The sequence below is a fragment of the Suricata suricatta genome, chromosome 6 (assembly GCF_006229205.1).
Source record: "Suricata suricatta isolate VVHF042 chromosome 6, meerkat_22Aug2017_6uvM2_HiC, whole genome shotgun sequence".
Lineage (NCBI taxonomy): Eukaryota > Metazoa > Chordata > Mammalia > Carnivora > Herpestidae > Suricata > Suricata suricatta.
In genome coordinates this window covers 49097530-49111711 of record NC_043705.1, presented here as the reverse complement: position 1 = coordinate 49111711, position 14182 = coordinate 49097530, and the positions used below count along the sequence as shown (strand labels likewise).

The window sequence follows — 14182 nt, the reverse complement described above, 5'->3', positions numbered from 1 at the left end:
GACGCTTTATTAGCTCCGCCCAACTTCCGGTTTGAGTTGGCTGCTACCTATCTTGTGAGTCCGCCCAGAGCCCCGCCCTGCGGAAGCTGCGCGAGGCCGGCTTGTAGGCATTTCTGCGTCGTCCCCGCCTTGTCACACCACAGCCTGTTGGTGTCCGACGTGAAGTGTTTTAGGTCGTGACGGTAACCCTGTTACGGTCATAACTTAGATATTTCCTTCACTGTCGGAGACAGGTCAGCGTTCTGATACGATGCTCTAAGTTCGGGATTTAATGCATGAGTGTGGAAGGCCTGACCTTATTATCCGGATCTTGATTTCTGGTAATTACGCAGGGACGTGCAGGCGCCACGGTTGCTATGGACGCCTAGCGTCGCAGTCTCAGATTACTTAGAAGAAAGCCCGGTTCATTAGGGCGGGTCAAGCAGCATTCTTAGTTCAGTTGTTTGGAAAGAAGCACTGGCGGGGGGGGGGGGGGGCGGGAATTCCAAGTCAACTGAGTAATTTTATGCTGTGGAACAGGCAGTCTGGTCATCGGTTTTCTACTCTGTGAATGGAAATGGACTACATCATAAGTGGTTTTGAAAAGTAAATCAGACATCCAGGAAGTTTAGACATAGTAAGTGCTTGGTAACTGTGAGCAGTACCCAACCTTGATCCGCGTAAGTTTTCATACAAAGCAACACGTTAAACACATCAGTTCACTAGTCACGAATATATATTGAGTACTGACTATGTGCCTGGCTCTGTTACAGTATACTGAGAAATCGGGAGGGAAAACGACAAGGATCCATGCTTTCACAGAGTCCAGAGCTATAGAGATAATAAAGCAAGGAAAGGGGTTATAGTAGGGCGTTAAAAGACGTCAGTGAAAAGACACTGCAAAAAAAAAAAAGGCCACTGCAGAGTTTTCAGCAAAGTGATGTTACCTAATTGTTTTAAAAAATTAACTAAGGGCGTTTTGAGTTAAGGCAACACAGACTTAGAGGGGCAGGAAAAAAAAATCAGGGCCCTGAAAGAATTATTGCAGTAGACTACATAAGATTGTATCAGTTTGGCCTCTAGCCATTAGGATTTGCTAACAGACTGGATATAGGTTGTGGAGGAAAAAAACAAACAGTAATTCCAAGGTTTTGAGCTGGAGCATTTGTTTCTAAGAGTTGAGAATATTCAGAGTTGAAGGCAGAAGGCCAACACTCATAATTTAGTCAAGGCAATGTAGCGTAAACATTGAGTTCTTTCCCTGAATCTAGACTGCATGCATTTGAGTACTGGCCCCACTAATTTTCAATCACTAGATTTATTACTTGGGCAAAGTAATAAATTACTTGGGCAAAGTATTTAACCTTTTGGTTCCTAGTTTCCTACTGTTCGTGGAGTTGCTGCAAGGATTAAATGACTTCACATTTCCAAAACCCTTAGAATAGGGTCTGATGGTGGTGTTTGTTGGCCATTGCATAACTATTATTGGTCACCTTCCAGCTCTTTGTCTCCTGGGTTTTTTGACTTCAGATATGTTCATAGGCAAACTTCTCATACATAAAACACACCATCTTTACCATTATCTCTTAACTGTGTCAGATCATAACCTAATAATATATGGTATCACAGAATTTAGGTCAGAGTTCCATCACTTTAACAGTAATTTAACCTCATTTGTAGAAAGAAGCTAAGTAGTGAGCTAAATGTGATGGTACACCTGTGAGGCTAGAGGCTCCAAAGTATATCATGGCATATGAATTGATAATCACATTCATTATACTATGTTGACAAGTTAATTCCTATTTGGGGAATTAGGTGGGAATTAGGTAAAAAGGTAGTTGTTTAGGGGATTTTTCTGGGTTCATTAGGTCACTGTATGCATAAAGTACCATCTGGCATCTGTATAGCATTATGTAGTTTAGAAAACACTTGCACCCATTAGCAATAGCCAGCTTTCATGATGGCCCCGATGAATCTTCCCTTCTGTATCAATGCACCCGTGTAGTTTACTCTGACAGTGAAACAGGCTGTTCTGTGTGACCTGTAGAATATGGCAGAATTGAGTGTTATAACTTTTAAATCTAGATGACAAAAGGCATTGCTCTTTCTGCCTTGCATGCTTACATCATTTGCTCAGCCATCTTATCAGGAATTCAATCAGGTAGCCCTGTGAAGAGACCTATATGGGGAAGAACTGGGGCCTCCTGCCAACAGCCAACATCAACTTGGCAGTCACGTGAGTGAGCCACTGAAGGTAGATAATCTAGCTCCAGTCAAGCTTTCAGATAACTGCAGTCCTTGCTGGCATGTGATTGCAACCTCATGGAGACACTGAGCACAACTGCCAAGCCAAACTGCTCCAGAATTCCAGACCCAGAGAATCTATGAGCTATAAAGTGATTATTGTTTTTAGCCACTACATTTTCGGGTTTTAGTCATTATTAAATTTTGAATTGCTGCAAATACATAATCTGCTGTGATCCTGCCTAGTAAACTGTATTGGAGAGGAAAACTGAAACTTGAACAAATTCAGCAATTGGCTGATGGCTACATATATTTAAGTGCTTAACTCTGAAATTAAAATACAGACTATTTATTTAAAGCTAAGCCAAAATTCTTTCTAAACCATCCTTATTGGAAACTCATCCCGTGACCCCAGTTTCCGCTGAATACGCCTTTTTGCCATACTTGTGCTCACCATTTCTGTAAAAGTGATCTATTTTTTCACTGCGACTTTCCTGGTAGGATCTGTACTAAGGTGGCCTTCAGACAGTTCTAGAATGGGGTTTCTGGCTGCTGGCCCATAGTATTACACAAATCACTCTTCATTACTTGAACCCACTGTTTCTGAAAGCAAAAAAAAAAAAAAAAAAAAAGTCCTTGGCTTACTTTTACTGAAATGAAAAAACTACAGGGAGAAGAAAGAGAATAGTAGGAATTTTTAAGAAAATTTTCCAAATAGGTTTTTTAAATTATAAAAAAAAAATCATGAATCATGGTATTTTTGAGTCACCAGAACAGCTTATTGCTACCACCCAAATACCTATCTCATATTTAAGATGGGCACTATTTATATTAGGCCACAATTCTGGAATACTGAAAAAAAAAAACCTGAATCCACAGGCAACTGAGCAATACTCAACAACAATTTGACTGTCTATTGCCCATGAGCTACCCTTTTTATTACACATGACTTCTTTAAAGCATTTTCTAGATATCATTCAAGGTATGAAAGAAAATTTATTAAGCTTTGTGAGGCTTTACTTTCACAATAACACATACCCTTATTAAAATTTCATAAATTGCCTTAATAAAGTAAATATTTAGGTTGATTTTATGAGGCTTTCAGACATTAAGTTTGACAAAGTTAGTGGTTATCAGAATTTGCACACATGATGATAATCAACAGTAAAAAAAAAAAAAAATTAAGAGTTTCTTAACACCCCTAGTAACATAGTAAGCTGCAGTTTCTAGTCAATGTTATGTTTTTCTATGTTACATTCATCTTCTTCTGAATATAGGTTACAAATAATCTTTTGTATTAACTCCCAGTTCTAATACCACAAGGTCACCTGTTTTACCTTGGCTGTATTTTATCATTTAGATTCACTTTTTAAACTAGTAATACTCCAGTAATTTTATGAAATTATGAATGAAAAAATGTAAAGAAAATTAAGAACAAATAATGGAGTCATTCTTTCACTGATCCTCATCCAACGTAGGAAAATCACTTCCCTAAAACAGTAATTCTATTTGATAAATCTTTCCATGTCTTAAAAAGAAACTGAGGAGTGCCTGGGTGGCTCAGTCGTTTAAGCTTCCAACTCTTGATTTCAGCTCAGGTCATAATTTCACGGTCATGAGACTGAGCCCCACATCAGGCTCCAAACTGAGCTTGGAGTTGGAGCCTGCTGAAGATTCTCTCTCTCCCTCTGCCCCTCCCCAACTTGCGTATGTCCAGAAGGAAGGAAGGAAGGGAGGAAGGAAACAAACAAAAGTGAAATTATGGGAAACCTATGACAGTTTACTAGATATTGTGTGCTTTTAATAGCTCAACACTAATAATACTTGATAATCAAGAGTAAATTGATAGGCTAACATTTAAAAATGTATACTTTAATAAGTATATAAACAATTAGGTAAGCTTGTGGAGAAGCTGACCAACATACATATATTAGGAGATACAAGTGTCCATCTAAATTTCCTATTTCTTTTTTTTTTGACAGATTACTTATTCAAGTTGTTTAATGCATAATTTCTCATGTGCCATTTTGGAAGTCCTTTATTGTTAAGACTATTCTTTTGTCTGATGACAAACAGCAGCCACACTGTCAGTGATTATTCCGGACCTCCACGCTGAAAAGAAAAAAATAAAGCAAAAAGATTAGGTATTAAATGTATAGCAGAAATGTTTTCATTGACACTATATAAATTTACACCATTTTAAGCAAATGATCTTCAGGTGTTAAAAAACAATTTCAGTTTTTCATTGCTCTTAGGCACGTGTATCAATGTTGTAAATAATTTCTGATCGGCAAGGGACTCCAGGTTGACCTTGATTGCTGATGCTCAAATTTCTTGGTCTCATAAGCCCTTCACACTGAAAAATTACCAAGGACTCTACTGAAGTTTTTTTTCATGTGGTTATAGCTATTGCTACTTATCATATTTTAATTTTATACATATATTTCTTCAGGTACTTTTACTGAGGGCTTATACATTTTTATTTCTCATAATCCTGACCTACCTATCTTGGTCTTAGCTGTGGACCCACCATAACAAGGCAATGGAAAAAAGCAAGTAAATCAGCATATGAAATTCCAAAAGCCAAAAACTGTTAAGGTGTTTTACACAGTACTATGTTTAAGAGCCATGACATACTTGGATAAATTCCATTTCTTCTTGAGACACAAGCTTCCTTCTGTATTTCTGAGGTAATGTTTTTATTATTTCTGCAGTGTCTGGTGGACCCTGATGCATCAGCAAATCTGGTGATGTACTTCCCTTAGAATGCTGTGAAATTGAAGAAGAGTGAGATGGTAGTCCTGCTGATCTCAAAATTTCTGATACTGAAAAAGAAAATGTAATTAGAGACATAATTGTTCAGGTGTCTTAAAATACTATTTTGAAGTATCTATTATTGAGTAATCAAGTCATTCTTCAAATGCTAAGTATAATTCTAAAAGGTATTACTAGGTAGCTATATATAATTTCATAAAGTTCTTTTTAAACAAATAAGGAAGAAGCTTTAAGTTAATGAATTACTAAACTGAACAAATTTGTAAAAAAGTAACATTTCTAGGTGGAGTTTAACCCTTATTAATAATCTACATAAATTTTGTCATGTGGCATTTACAGGTAATATAATAGGGAATAAGAAAGTTGGTATATACTTTATACTTTTCACCTGTATTCTTGTTTAATGTTTATTTCTTTTTGAGAGAGAAAGAGAGCACACACGCATCAGCAGGGGAGGGGCAAAGAGGGAGGGGACAGAGGATCTGTAGTGGGCTCTGCACTGATAGCAGAAAGCCTAATGCGGGGCTCAAACTCATAACTGTGAGATCATGACCTGAGCCAAAGTCACACACTTAACCGACTGAGCCATTAAGGCACCCCATTTATCACCTATATCTTAATTCTTTAATAGTTACAATAAGTTAGGGGCATCTGGGTGGTTCAGGTCATCATCCTATGGTTTGTGGGTTCAAGCCCTGCACTGAGCTCTGTGCTGACAGCACGGAGCCTGAAGCCTGCTTCAATTCTGTGTCTTCGTCTCTCTCTGCCCCTCTCCCACTCACCCTCTCTCTCTCTCTCAAAAATGAATAAACACTTTTAAAAAGTTACAGTAAGTTAAAAATATCCCTATAAGACTTGTTCAGCTCCTCCCTGAATTAAAGAGTAAATATAATAAAAACAGGGACAATCATAATGATCACTGAGTAATGTATAGAACTGTTGAATATATTGTACATTGCAAGTTAACTATATTGGAATTAATTAAAAACAACAGGGACAAAGGATGTGGTAAAAGTGAGGGGTTAGAGGAAAACAGGACTTGTTCAGAATCTTCAATTACTTTATAAGCAATGATTGCTCAGGTCTAAGGCAGTCTCTACCTAGGGACTGATTTTCAATGAAAGAAAAGAAAGTTCGATGGGAGAAAAATATAGGAATAGCTGCTGTGCCTCACAATCTCTCTAATGTAAGCACAAGAGAATCTTTTAAATAAAGAACAGAAGAAAAGAAAGAACAAAAATTTCCCTGTATAATCACAGTATCATTAAAAATTTAGAGACAGGGTGCCTGGCTGGTTCAATTGGTGTAGCACACAACTCTTGATCTCGGGGTTGTGAGTTCAAACCCCACAGTGGATGTAGAGATTACTTACAAATAAGCGCTTAAAAATTCAGAGACATGTTCTCTTGCGTAACCACCTTTTTAAATGGAGGTAATAATAAGTGAATTTCTACACATGCAACGTAATAGATGATTTTGATCTAAGCTATAATGGTTTCCCTGATGTTAAAATGAGAAATAATGCCTAGAATAGAATATTCACGTATAAATATGTCTGTACATAATTTTTAAAAAGTCTAGAATACAACTTACCATTGGGTTTAGGATTGTCTCTTCTGTCAGGGAATCTTATTAATGGAGTATGTGGCTTGACTACCTGAAAGAAAAATAAAGTATATGAAAAAAAAAAAAGATGAAGCACTAAACTCATTAACTCTACAAAAAACAATGTACTGAACTTCATAGATACCTTTGATAAAACAAAACTTAATATTTGAAGGCAACTTTTTTTTAATGTTTTATTTATTTTTAATACAGAGAGAGACAGAGCATGAGAGGAGGAGGGGCAGAGAGAGAAGGAGACACAGAACCGGAAGCAAGCTCCAGGCTCTGAGTTGGCTGTCAGCACAGAGCCTGATGCGGGGCTCGAACCCACGAACGTGAGATCTGACCTGAGCCCGAGACGGAGGCCTAACCGACTGAGCCACCCAGGCGACCGAAGGCAACTTTAACCATACTCTTTCCCAACCAGGAAAGCTGGTCTATGAACTATTAATTTATCTTATCTACTCGTCATAGTAACTTTGGACTTGACACATTATAAGACATTTTACTATACTACCAAGTGACCTCAAAACAACCATATGAAAAAGATGATACAGATTTTATGTTGCATGACTTGTATATTGCCCTGCTGCTGGGTAAGAATTAGAAGTTTCCTGAGTTGTATTGAATGCTGTTTTCCTACCATGGTCAATTATCTAGCAGTGTAGAAAAGGATAAAAAGCATATTGAAGATTAGGAAATTTAGGGGAGACTGGGTGGGCTCAGTCAGTTGAGTGTTCCACTCTTGATTTTGGCTCAGGTCATGATCTCACACTTCATGTGATTGTATGCAGACAGCCTGGAGCTTGCTTGAGATTCTCTCTCTCCCTCTCTCTCTGCCCCTCCCCTGCTCATGAGCTCTCTAAGTACATAAACAAACCTAAAAAACAAACAAACAAAAAGAATTAAGAAAATACTTTTTCTGACTATAAATAACACATGATCTGTGTAAAAAATTTGGAAGAAATGGTGAAAAGCACAAATAAGAAAACACAGACTATAATCCCCAAACCTACAAAAAACAGATTAAACATTTGTTGGCCCTTTTAGTCTTTTTCTTAAACTCAGAGAAAAACATGTTTGCGCATATTAATTTATTTATTGTAATTTATATTGTTTATTTTCTTGAGAGAGAGAGAAGAGAGAGAGAGACAGAGCATGAGCCGGGGAGGGGCAAAGAGTGCAAGAGACACAGAATATGAAGCAGGCTCCAGGCTCTGAGCTATCAGTACAGAGCCCTATGTGGGGCTCAAACTCACAAACCTCAAGTCAGACAGTGTGCCACTGAGGTGCCCCTTATTTTTAAAATAGGTATTTGCAGGGGTATTAATGCTTTATCCCTAAAATTCTACATAATGTTATAGAGGAACTTTTTGTTTTAAGTTTATTTATTTTGAGAAAGAGAGTGCACAATCATGGGAGGGGCACAGAGAATCTCAAGCAGGCTTTGTGCTGTCAGCACACAGCCAGACATGGGGCTTAATCTCACAAACCATGAGATCATGACCTGAACCGAAATCAAGAGTCAGACACTTAACCAACTGAACCACCTATAACCCCTGCTAGAGAGAAACTTAAATGGACCTTTCAGCATGAAATGTTATATGCTAAGACTCTAGTGAACAGCACTGTTTTCAACTAAAGTAATCTATAAGTTGCTCTGTAACTAGTGATATTAAGGTATGCGTTTATCTGCAAAATATTTGTGTATATATACTATATATTATACATTTTATTTAAAATTTTTTTCTTTTTTTTAAGTAGTTTATTGTCATAAAAATTGTTTAATGTTTATTTATTTTTGAAAGAGAGAAAGTGCGAGCAGGGGAGGGGCAGAGACAGAAGGAGACACAGAATCTGAAGCAGGGCTGGAACTCACGAACTAGGAGATCATGACATGAGCTGAAGTCGGACACTTAACCGACAGAGCCACCCAGGTGCCCCTATATTAGTACAGATATACATAGACTTGTTGGGACTGGCCTGAAAACCCCACTATAATTGTGCTCCTGTGAGAAAATACTGGAATAGAGTTGTCTCCCTCAGCATAAGCACACAGTTAAGTCTTTAATGGTAAAACAGAAAACTCTAATGTCACACTGTGTGTCAATCTGTGAGAACGAGCCCCATGTCCAGTTCCATTTTGGGCAAGAAGCCTGCTTAGGATTCTCCCTCTCTCCTCTTCTCTGCTTATACACTCTCTCTCTCTCTCAAAACCAAACCAAACCAAAATCCAATTCTCCCTCTATTAACTATTTCTTCCTTTTCATAGCCAAGCTTCTTCAAAGAATGTTCTATTCATCCACTATCAATACCCCATACAAAAGCTTTAAAAATGTTCCAGCTTTCAGGATAAGCTTCAAACTCATATTTGCCTTTCACTAGGCCCATCCTGATCTGCCTCTCTTCCCTCTCCAGCCTCACTTCTCACCTGTCTTCTGCATCTTTTACTCGAGGTATTTTGAAGCACTTTTCTGTTCCCTATTCATCACGTCATTTCCACCTCCATTCAATCTATAGCTTGTGTTCTCTGCCGGGAAATCTATCCCCAGTCCTACCCACCTCCATGCCTTTGCTTTCATTTGACTGCTTATCTTGTGAAACAGCTCATATATCACTCCCCTCTGAAAAGCTTTCCTGATTCCACAGGGAACCTGGGTGGTTCAGTGGGTTGGGTGTCCAGTGTTGGTTCAGGTCATGGTCTCGTGGTCTAAGTTCAAGCTCCGTGTTGGGCTCTGTGCTGACAACTTGAAGCCTGGGGCCTGCTTCAGATTCTGTGTCTCCCTCTCTCTCTGCCCCTGCCCTGCTCATGCTGTCTCTCTCTCTCTCTCTTTCAAAAATAAATATTAAAAGTTTAAAAAAAAAATGCTGGGAAGAGAGGTGGTGGTAATGGAGAAGGGCACTTGTGGGGAAGAGCACTGGGTGTTATATGGAAACCAATTTGACAATAACTATTAAAAAAAAAAGAACACAGAGGGCAGAGTCAGGCAACTAGCACTTCTGCAGTAGTGCCTGGTACATAGTTAAATGTCTATGAAACACCTGCCAAATGGGTGAATAGAGACCATTTGTAAGATAGGATTAAGTGTACAGGTATGTGAGTATGTATACACACACTTAAACAATCATACATACACAAGAGAGAAAAAGTCCATTTTAGCAATGTTTTTGCACACTTAAAAATATGATGTAATATGCCGTGACAGATTGAATTTTCACACTGTTTGGTGTCTCCTTTTTTTTTTTTTAAGTTTATTAATTTTGAGAGAGAGCACATGTGTATGAGCAAACAGAGGAGCAACAGAAAGAGGGAGAAAGAGAATCCCAAGCAGGCTCCACAATGTCAGCGCAGAGCCAGACTTGGGGCTCAAACCCATGACCTGCAAGATCATAACTTGAACTGAAATCAGGAGTTGGATGCTTAACTGACTGAACTGTTAGGTTTCCCTGGTGTCCTCTATTAAAAGGCATTTTCTAAATATATGAGTAGAGTAAGCACTATAATAAACCCTGGTAAACATTACACAATTTCAACAGTAACAGAGTCAATCTTAATTCATCACCCCTTCTTCCATTAAACAAATCCCAACCCTCTCTTCTCACCTGTTAATACCTTCCATATATATCACTAACATGAAGACTGCTGTCAAACAATAATCTCAATACATTTTACCACAATTGACAAATTAAAAATAATTCTTTAATACCATCTAATACTTATGCTCCAAATCCTCTATCAAAACCTGCTTTTTGTCTTTTTAAATTAAAAAAAAATTTTTTAAGTAGGCTTCATGCCCAGTACAGAGCCTGAACTCACAACCCTGAGATTAACACCTGAGCTGAGATCAAGAATTGGGACATTTAACTGACTGAGCCACCCAGACACCTCAATCTTTGCTTTATTTTTTTATTTTTATTTTTCCATAATATTTTATTGACAAATTGTTTTCCATACAACACCCAGTGCTCTTCCCCTTAAGTGCCCTCCACCATCACTACCACCTCTTTTCCCCCCTCCCCCTTCCCCCTCAATCTTTGCTTTAAAAAAAATTTTTTTAATGTTTATTCATTTTTGAAAGAGAGGTACAGACAGAACACGACTTGTAGAGGGAGAGAGGGAGACACAGAATCTGAAGCAGGTTCCAGGCTCTCAGCTGTCAGCACAGAGCCCGACAAGGGGCTCTAATTCATGAACCAGGAGATCATTACCTGAGCCAAAGCTGGAGGCTCAAATGACTGAGCCATTGAAGTGCCCCCCAAATTTGCTTTTGAACTCTAATGTAGAGGCACCTGGATGGCTCAGTTGGTTAAGTGTCTGAATTCAGCTCAGGTCATGATCTCACGCTTTCAGAGTTTAAGCCCCACATCAGAATCCTGTCTCTGTTTCCCTCTGCCCCTTCCCCACTCACTTTTTCTCTCTCTCAAAAATAAATAATTTTTTTTAATTTTAAACTTTAAATGTAAACACAAGCAATTCCTTTTTTTTTTTTTTTTATGTTTACTTTGAGGGAGAGAGTGTGTGCAGAAGACAGGCAGAAAGAGAGGGAGACAGAGGATCCAAAGCAGGTTCTACACTGTCAGTGGGTCTGATGTGATGCTCAGACTCAGGAACCTTGAGACCATGATCTGAGTCACAGTCAACACTTAACCAACTGGGCCACCCACATGCCCCAAAGAAGCAATTCTGTGTATCAGCTGGGTAACATAACTAAGGGGGGGGGGGAAGGAGGGGGAAAATAATAATAATAAATACAATATTAAGAAAACTTGAACTTTTTATTTAGTATGTTGGTGGCGGCAGTTGTATAAATATAGCAATTTTGAAACCATGTTGTTTCTATTGTAGGACTGAGCAAATGAGTACATACATTTGTAGAGAGTTTGACTAAGCCACCCAGCGCCCCTATAACTTATTCTTCTAAAACTATTTCTGAATATATAGTCCAGCCAAATTTCTCTACTTAATACTGACACCATGCCTTGTGAATTCCCATCAGTTTGTGCCAGTTTGCTGAAATACTATTAAGTATGGATTAGAGCCAAATTCCAAGCTCTAGTGAGGCACCATGACTGTCTTGTGGGTACTGTAGTCCCAACATGGAGTACAGACCTGGCACAGAAGCACTCAGTAAATTTTGCCAAGGTTATATGTAACTATTCCATTATGTTAGCAAAAATCACTTTGTAGTATGAATATGCGTACAAGTCTTTGCAGCTCTGTTGGAGGAAGACCGACCATTCCTTACTGTGTGTCTCTCAGTATCTTTTTTTTTTTTTAAATCAGTAGTTAGTAGTTAATTGCTGTGTACTATTCCATGTTAAGAAATCTACCACAATCTGCTTAGCCTGCTAATGGACATTTGATTGTTTCTGATTTGGGGGTCATTATGGAATAAAGTGGCTACAGACATTTTTATGTAAGTCTCTTTGTAGGTATATGTACTCATGTCTCTTGGGAATAAACCTGTAAGTAAAACTGCATCATAGGGAAGTATGTTTAACTATGAGAGACTAGGAAAACAGTTTTCCAGAGTGGCTATTCCATTTACACCCCTACCAGGAAGGGATGAGGGTTTCAGGTGCTTCACAGTGTCAACACCTTTTGGTACTGCCAACTTTTAAACTGTGAGTAATTTTGGTGGAGGTAGTAGTATTTACTGGTTTTAATTTGTATTTTCCTGGTAAGTAATGATGTTGAACATCTTTTCACAGGCTTATTGTTCACTTGTATATCTTCTTTTGTGCAGTTTCAACTTTTAACCCATTTTAAAATTGACCTATATATTATGAACATGTACGGTTATACATTAAAGATACCAACCAGTCCTTTGTCAGATGTTTTCCTTGTCCTCACATTACCTTTAATTAGTTAATGCTCACTAACTATCTACTGAATGAATAATGGGATCATTATGCAATGGGACCAAGGCTAAGATCTAGGATTATCTTTCCTGAGAAAACTTAAGAAAAGGTCTTTTAAAGACATGTATTTGTACAAAGGGAAATGCACTTCTTATATCAAAGTTACAAATCATACAATGCACTTCCAGAGTTGCAATGAGATTGTGTAAAACAGCCACAAAAGTGGAAGTTGTGTCCCTTTATATACCAACGTTACCAGTCCTATTTAAGTTAACGATCACAACTGAAGAAGCAAATACTAAAGCTACCAGGAGTTAATAATTGATGTGTGGATTAACAAAGTTCCTCTAGCTACGAATCCAAACTCGGGAAAAAAAAAAAAAAACCAAACCCTTGGGAAACAATAAAACATATACTACAGACAAACTTGAATAATATTATGTATTTTCCCCCCTCCAACAGCCCCCATCCAGCCTGTAACCACACACTTGTACTAGTGAGGAAGAACAGACCCCGGGGTGACGAGTCGGCCAGCGAGGCCAGTTCTCTGGCCATTCCCAAGACCTTGAAGGGACACTGGGTCAGATGCAAGGTTCGCTTCCTTCCACGCGCCGTTACCGCCTTCCTTCCGATTGGCTGACGCGGGACACCACATACAATACGAGACGCCGATTGGCCAAGACTATTGCCCGGGCAGCCTAGCCCGCAGGCTCCTAAGAGGGTTACTGAGGTCCTGCCAGAGCACAGTCTTCAGACTGCGAAGCAATCTTTGCCTACGTGCTGATACACTGCACTCCTGAGGCCTGGCTGGAAATCTAAACTCTGGTGTCCAGCTACCTGCCGGACTCAATGGGTTCTGGGTCCAATTTTTACACATATCTACGGGCGGCGCCGCTGGCGCTAGCCAGGGCCGCGGTCACCGCGCAGCCTCCGCCACCGCCCTTTCTCCCCAGCACCTTCGCTACAATCAGCACCATCCCTACTGCCCACGGTGCGGAAAAGTGACCAAATTTCCTTACCTGAACGACTCTGCTGGCAGACGCCATCTTGCTGCCCATCATGACCCCGAGATGGGGCAGCTTCCGGGTCGCTAGTTAGCTGCAGAGATAACAGGAGACCTGGGCAGCCAGGGGCGGGCCCTATCTGTGATGTCATGGAGGAGGAGCGAGCGTGCGCTGGGGCAGGATCCTCCTCCACTGCGTAGCCAGCCCACCCTTACCCCGCCCCGCCTCAATTCCCGCCCGGAAACTGCCCCACGTGCTTTCCATTGTATTGTTTTGCAGGCGAAGGTTTGTGATGTTGGGTTTGTTTTGCTCATCAGCCTAAGAGTAAACTAGGGTCATTTCCTTTCCAGATAGTCAGTTTCTATTTAAAGTAGAATCCAAAATTTAGTCTGAAACCAAATAGGTAATACAAAGTCATATGGCTTCCTCAACAAGTTCATTAAACTTGGGAGTTAGTGGCAAACTCAGAGTAGTTAATTCCGGGTCTGCACAAGGCTACCTCTTATTCTCTCACTTACTGGCATTACTTGATATGATCTTGTTTTCTCTGCCGTTAGTCCTGATATTAAACTGCTGGCCGATTCCAGTATGAGAACTCAAAAGTTCATATTTTTAAATTGTTTTTTAATGTCTGTTTATTTTTGAGAAAGACACAGAGTGTGAGCGGGGAGGGGAAGAGGGAGAGGGAGACAGAATCCAAAGCAGCTGTCAGC

The 14182-nt window shown here is 39.4% G+C and overlaps 1 protein-coding gene across 1 annotated transcript; it reads right to left on the bottom strand.

The window, feature by feature from the left end:
* Window positions 1-4074: 4074 nt before the first annotated feature.
* On the bottom strand, window positions 4075-13608 carry MRPS36 (mitochondrial ribosomal protein S36). The gene is made up of 4 exons (XM_029942382.1): window positions 13485-13608; window positions 6592-6655; window positions 4861-5048; window positions 4075-4335 (listed from the first exon to the last, which is right to left on the bottom strand). The coding sequence occupies exons 1-4, from the start codon at window positions 13524-13526 to the stop codon at window positions 4318-4320; spliced, it is 312 nt and encodes a 103-aa protein (XP_029798242.1). The 5' UTR covers window positions 13527-13608; the 3' UTR covers window positions 4075-4317.
* Between the last annotated feature and the right edge of the window lie 574 nt (window positions 13609-14182).

What these genes read in the sequence shown, in the direction of transcription:
- MRPS36 (XM_029942382.1), bottom strand. Translation starts at nt 13,526, where the DNA reads ATGATGGGCAGCAAGATGGCGTCTGCCAGCAGAGTCGTTCAG. An exon ending in CTGCCAGCAGAGTCGTTCAG is followed by an intron (nt 6,656 to 13,484) that starts GTAAGGAAATTT and finishes TTTTTCTTTCAG; the next exon opens with GTAGTCAAGCCACATACTCC. An exon ending in AGACAATCCTAAACCCAATG is followed by an intron (nt 5,049 to 6,591) that starts GTAAGTTGTATT and finishes TTTCTTTTTCAG; the next exon opens with TATCAGAAATTTTGAGATCA.